At 41.9% G+C, this 7,359-nt stretch overlaps 2 protein-coding genes across 2 annotated transcripts; one reads left to right on the forward strand and one right to left on the reverse strand.

Moving 5' to 3' along the window:
* Positions 1-767: 767 nt before the first annotated feature.
* On the forward strand, positions 768-4,831 carry AK88_04050 (uncharacterized protein; the record flags this gene model as incomplete). The annotated part of the gene is made up of 2 exons (XM_012481660.1): positions 768-2,958; positions 3,123-4,831. The coding sequence occupies 2 exons, from the start codon at positions 768-770 to the stop codon at positions 4,829-4,831; spliced, it is 3,900 nt and encodes a 1,299-aa protein (XP_012337083.1).
* An 819-nt stretch (positions 4,832-5,650) lies between these two features.
* AK88_04051 (uncharacterized protein) lies at positions 5,651-7,066 on the reverse strand (the record flags this gene model as incomplete). The annotated part of the gene is made up of 1 exon (XM_012481661.1): positions 5,651-7,066. The coding sequence occupies one exon, from the start codon at positions 7,064-7,066 to the stop codon at positions 5,651-5,653; it is 1,416 nt and encodes a 471-aa protein (XP_012337084.1).
* Between the last annotated feature and the right edge of the window lie 293 nt (positions 7,067-7,359).

Raw genomic sequence — 7,359 nt, forward strand, 5'->3', positions numbered from 1 at the left:
TTTTTTTTTTTTGTTCACATTAAAGGGTCACAAAGGGATCCAAGTCAATTATAAAGTGGAGGAGAATCACCGCAGTGGAGTTGATTCGCGAGCCCGTTACGAACAGGAAACGATTTTTGTTCACACCAACGTTTCTTGTTTGGCAAGCAACAGCACAGGGATGGTTGGTGACTCACCTTTGTGTGTATTGCAGATGCGGCCGAACAGGGTCAACCAAGCGTAAAGCTCAAATAGTGAACCCTTCGCCCGCTGTGCAGGCATCATTTGCCAAGATGAGTCACGGGGAGGTGAACACACGAAGGTGCACACGTTCACACATATGTGCATACAATTGTGCCTACCCATATGCTGCGCCAAATTGGTGAATGAATCTGCGAAGGGAGAAGCGGCCGCTACGCGCAATGCAGTTTAGAAAGGCCTTATCTCTGGGGGAGAGAAAGCTGTAGACGTGGAAACCAAAATGCACACAAATGGTAAGTAGGCGAAAAGGAGGGAGAGTGAGAGAGAGAAAAAAAATGTGACTCGGGAAAACGAGTGCGATACCAAGAAAAGAGAGGGATATCTGCACACCCGTGTTAAAACCTATCCATTTTTTTTTTTTCTGTCCTTTTCTACTTTATATCATATCTTGTTGATAGGTCTTTTCTTCAGATCAGAAAAAAAAAAAAAAAAATACGCAGTTAAATTAGCCAAGATAGCTAGCTAAAAAGCAAACTAGCTAACTGGTTGTATGCCTCACACACACACCCTGCGACGTCGTCCCAATTATGAACCTTTTGAGGAGCAAAAAGCTGGTGAGTACATTGCCCAATTGTTTTCGCACACAAAAAAAAAACCACCATTCGGGAAAGAAGTTAACCCACGAAATATTTGAAAATGAAAAATGCCTAGACAAATTTGAGGACCTACAGAAAAATAAAATAATTTACAAGAAGGATCATAAAGAATACTTGAAGCTATATAAATGTTACAGACCTGGGTATGCCAAGCTCATTGTGGAAAGGAGTAATCCCTTCAACTTTGAAATTTACTGGAAGCTCACTGAAGAATCATCCGTTTGTGTGAGTAACGAGGCAGGTAGCAAGGTAAAGAATTTTACGCAGACGTTATGGAAGCTGAAAAGAGAGCTGGCCAAACTGACTGGGTGCTTGGAAGTGGGTCAGCCAAATGGGTCGCAACACATTAGAAAGGTCAACGAGGATGGCGAAGTGAAAGGTGCCGTGCCAAAGGTGCACCTTAAAAATATATTGGATGAAGGAAGGCAACAAGAAGAGGGGCATGTCGAAAGGATCCCTGAAAAGACGCAGGCACAACAGAACACGCTCTCCCCCATCAGCAACTCCCCGCAGAACAACCAAAAGGGTACAAAAAAAAAAAAAAACAGCTACACCAAATTTTACAAAATTTGGGAGTCCTTCCTATCCCACAAGGAGAGAAACAACGTGAAGGAGGAAAAAATATGGTTGGAAATTCTGCGGAGGAACTTTTTGAAGGCCGAATTTTTTGGTGAAAATAAAAAAAAAGATTTCCTGTTTTTCGAAAATATATTAACATCACTTTTGTTGAGGCCGCACATATTTATATCGGTGTTGAATTCTCTGCATTGTGTCTTCTTCGACGCGAAGGTGGGTGTCTCTCCTGGGATGACACCCATCAGTAGTAGTGGCCCCGTACGGAGTGCAAGTGACCTCCGCGTGAATAACTTCCCTGGAGGGGAGACTTCCCCATCTCACAATTCTCCTACCAGTGCATCGCTACATTTAGTAGATCCACAAAAGGGAGAGCAAAAAAATGACGACACAAGTGCAACAACGTACACTACACATGAGGCGGAGCGCGCAGATGAAAGATCCCTGCATGAACAGGACAACAGTAGGGAAAGGGAAAATCATGGAAGAGAAATGAGTGAGGACATCCCCTCTAATGAAACCTGTGCACAAATACGAAGGTACATTCTAAATTACCTATTCAATATATATTACGAAAAACACTTGGGGCTCCAAAATATGCAGAGGACATTCGAACTGCACCAGGCATACAAAATTCGCTACTGTAAAAAGGAGAAAACTTCTTACAAGTTTATCGCTTCGAGGGAAGTTGAGCTTGAGAGCAATGATATCATTTTAATTAAATGTGGTCACATGAAGGACTCGTTTTTAGTAGGAGTGCTTAAAAAAATACAGAAGGCCAGAGATTTTTCCATCCTGTTTATGAATGTCAAACGGTACATCTGCGTAAACAAGGGGGGAGACGGGACCAAACTGTATGAGGAGATAGACATAAGTGAGGAATACGTGGAGAGTTACCTGAATAGAAGCAGCGGAAGAGCGCACGAGTTGTCCTTTGCGGCGGCTGCGCAAGGGGGAAAAAGCCCCCAAATTCATAACGCGTGTGGAGAGCATACAATCGGTGATGATGCGCATGGAGAGCATAACAACCATGACCGATCATGTGAGGACCCTCCACAACAGCCTCCCCACACAGAGGACCCCAACGTCCACGAAGCCGTCACCCTAGCAGTTCACCTCAATACCATTTCGAACCGAATAAAGGTCTCCATGCTAAGTCTGTTCGAGAGGAGGAAAGAGTCCCCCCACAGCGAACTCCTACAACTACTTCTAAACGAAGAGAAGAATTCATCATCTGTGGTGTCCCCCCACGAGGTGACAAACATGTGTATCGGGGTTCACCACGACGGAAATTACAACTTCCTCATCCAAGAGGCTATACATAAATTTTTGGAGAGTCGAAAAAAGGAGATCCATTTCTTTGACCTGGTTAACAAGGACCTTATTAAGAATGATAAAGTCGTTGGAAAATTGTACAGAAGGTTGAAAAACAGCCCGGAGGAATTCTCACGCATGTGCACTATGTACAGGAGATTCGATGTCTACCAGAAGGGCGTGTTGCAGGACATTTTGATCAACGAAGGGGGTGTGCCCGTGCACCTGATTCGGGGTGAGTTCACAGCAGGAGGAGGGAAAAGAAAATGAGAAAAAGAGAGATGCGCACATCGACATCGTTTTGGTCTCTCCGCAGATGGAGTGTTGGTTGAACCGGTTTTTAATCAAGTTACAATCCGTTGTTACACCTCGCCACTAAAAATCCCCCCCTCTTTGCAGGCGCGCCCGGGAGTGGCAAAAGCGATCTCATTTCCTTCATCATATACTTTCTAACCCTGGATCGAAAGAACAACATCTTCGTAGGCACAAGCAAACATATCTCGGTGCAAAACGTACGACAAAAGTTACTGCACCTTAACCTCTGTCTCAACAGAGATACTATACATAGGGCAAACAACCAAAAGTCAGATATTTATATAGACACCATTTATCAAGCCTTTAAAATTAAAGATAAAAAAATAAAGCACTTAATTATCGACGAGGCGTCCAGCTTATCTGAATATAGCAGTCTGATCTGTTTGAATCTGAACTGTGATTTTGTATACGCCTTCGGTGACGATAAGCAATTAACTTTCCACAGCTTAATAAATGAGAAAAAGAGACTCCAAATAAATTACCTCAGCATTTTCGAAAAATTAAGTCATTACAAAAATGCCAAGTGTCACAGTCTACTTATTCAATACAGGTTAATTTTTCCTATGTACTTATTTACTTCCTTTTATTTTTACGAGAGAAAATTAATTGCGTCGAAAAAAATTATGGACGACTTCTTCCCATCAAGGGAAAAAACAAATAGGGTTGTAGACACCAAGGTAGAGGACGTAGCAAAGGAACACCCCACGCACTTAAACTGGGACAACCTTTTCCAACATTGCACAGTACCGATTCTCTTCATCGATACGTACCATGGAGAGGCGGCCAATGATCAAACTTATGAATTCAAAATTAACTACTCATATGTGAATCCCTTTGAGGCACAGATAATTATGAAGCTCGTTCAAATGTTAAAGCTGGAGAATCAGAAAAATGTTACCATTTTGACTCCGTACACGGGCCAAAAGTTGTATATCCAATCTCTGTTGCGAAATGGCTACCTGGGCGATGTAACCAATCCACATGATCCCATATTGTACCATGACGAAAAGGAAAACAAAGAAACTTGCACAAATGTCATGTACCAAAAGGTGGCTGGAACTGCTGAAGGTATGTTTTTTCGAGGTGAGCATTCCAGCACCCCGATCAGAGATACCGATTTGAGTGCGGATTGGAATCATGGCCAAATGCTCGAACTTTTTAACAAGGGCAATATGGGGGGGAGGACCCACGGGTTGAGTGGAATCTCCAGGGAGGAAAACATCCATCATGTTGTTCTACCTCATAACCCTTCCAATGAGGGTGTCTTCCAAACTGATCATCCAAGTGGAGGAGCCCCCCTTTTTGGAAACATCCTTTTGAAGAGGTTTCCACCAAATGGTGAGATAATGGGTGAAAACAATTTCCATCCCTCTGAGAAAGTACTTCCTACCACGTCTCAACTCCCTCCAAACGGAAGAACCATCAGTAGGTACAATATGTGGAACAACCGATCCCATAGCTATAACCAAGCATTCAGGGAACACCAACAAATCGACCCAAATGTTAACATTCTGCACAGAAATGTGCACACCATAGACAGTTACCAGGGGTGCGAAAACGACTTCATTATTATAAGCACAGTTCGATCGAATGACAAAAATGTGTTGGGCTTTCTAAATGATGAAAAGAGGTTGAATGTTCTTTTGACTAGAATGAAGAAAGGAATTATCATTGTTGGAAATTCTAACACGCTACAGAATAATTTTTTTTGGAAAGAGTTCATTTCCTTTTTGGACTTTTTTAACTCCAGAAAGTCCGCCTTTACTTTGCCCTTCCTGCGCAACTCCAAGTGAACAGAGAAAAAAAAAAAAAAAAAAAAAAAAAAAAAGACGGGAGATTCTTTCCCCATCAGAGGAAGGGTGTCCATAAGTAGGTTAGCCAAATACATGTTCATATTGCTCTGAAAAATGGCGCCTTTTTCGCAAAAATGACGCCATTGCTTCTTTTTTTTTTTTTTTTTTTTTTGTCACACAAACTTGCTCAATATATTTTTTTTGTTATCCTCACTAAAGGAATGTACCTCCTGTGGGGGAGTTCCCTAACTATTTGTTTCGCCCGATGTGGGGTTCGCAGCGTGGTCGTTCCCTTTTCAGTTGTCCACTGATCAGTCGTCCACTGCTTAGTCCACTCCCCGCCATTAATTCACCCAACTGGCCAAGGAGCATATCCCCCCCTTGGCCCTCGCGAAAAGTGCTTCACTTGTGAAGGCGAAAAAGTTGCTAATTTTGAAAAAAAATATGTCACAAAAACAAGGGCATACCTACACGCGTGTATGCATAAAAAGGCAACTTCGCTTGACACACACAAAAAAAATAAAATAAATAATGAAGGTGACTAGGCAGGCAAATTGTAAAAAAAATTATGAACAGCAAGGTAAACTTGAAAAAAAAAAAAAAAATTACGAAACGCGAATTAGTTGAGCGTGAAAAATTGGGATCAGGAGGGTGTGATCTCACATATCTGGTTAACAAAAAATTTATCATCAGGATGTGTCTACACCTCATACACTTGAATATGTTTACGAAGGTGTGTAGCTGGCAAGGTGCAGACACAAAACATGGCACATTTAACTTTGCACACAGAGCTCCACAAAGGAGGGAGGAGATGTCCCCTCAGAGGCGCCTAAAAAAATCCGTTATTTTGGTTGACTGCTTGGTGTAGGATTTCTTACTCTTCCCTTTGCTGGCTCTAACGCCGTGCACTTGCGTGAGCGAAGTGGAAGATCCTGTGGGCGGCTTGAAGCTGCTCTGCGAACTCTTGGTGTTCCCCGAGTCAGTTGGGATGGAGTACACCTCATCCAGATCCTTGCACTCCCCGGAATTGTTCTTTTCAGCGAGGTCGCTAAAAAATTTGTCCACGGACTTGTTCCTGAAGAGGTCAATTTCGATTGAGTGACACTTCCTCTTCTTGGGGGTGATATTGACATGCTCAGGGGTGTTGTTGATTTTTTTGTCGATAAAGTTGAGGAAGTCTTGGCTGTTGCCTCGGGAACCGCCACTCAACTGGCTGCTCCTCAACTTCCCGCCGCTCAACTTCCCACCACTCAACGGATTGGTGCACAGTTGGCTGCCACTCTGTTCATTACTGCCCATCACGTTGGTGCCGCTCGTGTTGCATTTACTGTACGGAGCCGGGCCTGGCCGTCTCACATCCCCTTTCATGCCGGAGTCCAACGTTTTGACTCTCCGAATGACTTTACTTTTAATTTTAATCGTTTTCATGTCGTTTCCCCCCCGCTCATTCATTGACTGCCTGTCGAAATTGTCTTCCTCCGCAATATCATGCTGGAGTTTATAAGTGTACAGCTTTTCTTTCAAGTCTTGTATTTGATCATCTTTCTTTGTTATGTCTTCTTTAAGTTGCTTCACAATTAACTCACTTTTCTTCTGGGTGCTGAGGCAATTTTTAAGATAATTTAAAATCACATTTTGCTGTTCCTCTAGAGTTAACACATTAAAGCCAAAGAGTAAATTAATTTTGTTTAAGTCTTCCTTATTTAAGTCGTTTAAATATTTTTCGATGATTTTGTATTTTTTCAATTCCTTATCATATTCTTGTATTTTTGTAGAGAGTAATATTTTCTCCTTCAAATATTCATCCTTCAATTCCTTCAGTTTTAATTTTTCTTTTTTCTCCTGATCAATTTTGATGTTATTTTGGCTAATTGTGTCACTTAAAATTTTATTTTTATTTGTTAAGGTTAAAATTTCAAGGGAATACTTTTCATTTTGATTTTGCGTTTTGATCAGTTCCTCTTCGAATTTAACTAAATTTTCGTACAGCTCATTTTTATTTTTGTGCATGTAGCTTTCGTCTATGACGGGCATTTTATTTTCCTCGTTAATTTCATAGTGTATAAATAGCAGGTTCTTTTTGCAACACGTGCTTTTGCACAGGGGGCAGGATTTTTGGACACCGATCCATTGCTTCATACAACTGTAGTGGAATACATTTCCGCAATTTTTTTCTACACACAGATTGTTTTTTAAGCTGAGCCTACATATGCAGCATTCAGGGATAATGTACATTTTGTTCCTTCTGAGGGGGCAACAGAAGTGGAGACCTTAAGTTGGTGAACAACACTCTTTCGTTATGGGGGAATATGCATACATGCTAACATGTGTACGTCTCTTCTTTACGGTTGCTATGCGTAGCTTAAGGGTGTACATCCTGTTAGCCGCAACAACTATGCCAGCTTGCAAACCAGTAACGCTTTCATGGCGGCGATCCTTCCATGGGTCTGCCGTTGGCCGACTGGTTTGCCCAACCTCCCGCGCGTTTGTTACGCAGGGTTGCTTTTTTTTTTTTTTTTTTTTTTTTT

This window comes from Plasmodium fragile, assembly GCF_000956335.1.
Source record: "Plasmodium fragile strain nilgiri unplaced genomic scaffold supercont1.52, whole genome shotgun sequence".
In the NCBI taxonomy this organism is placed as follows: domain Eukaryota; phylum Apicomplexa; class Aconoidasida; order Haemosporida; family Plasmodiidae; genus Plasmodium; species Plasmodium fragile.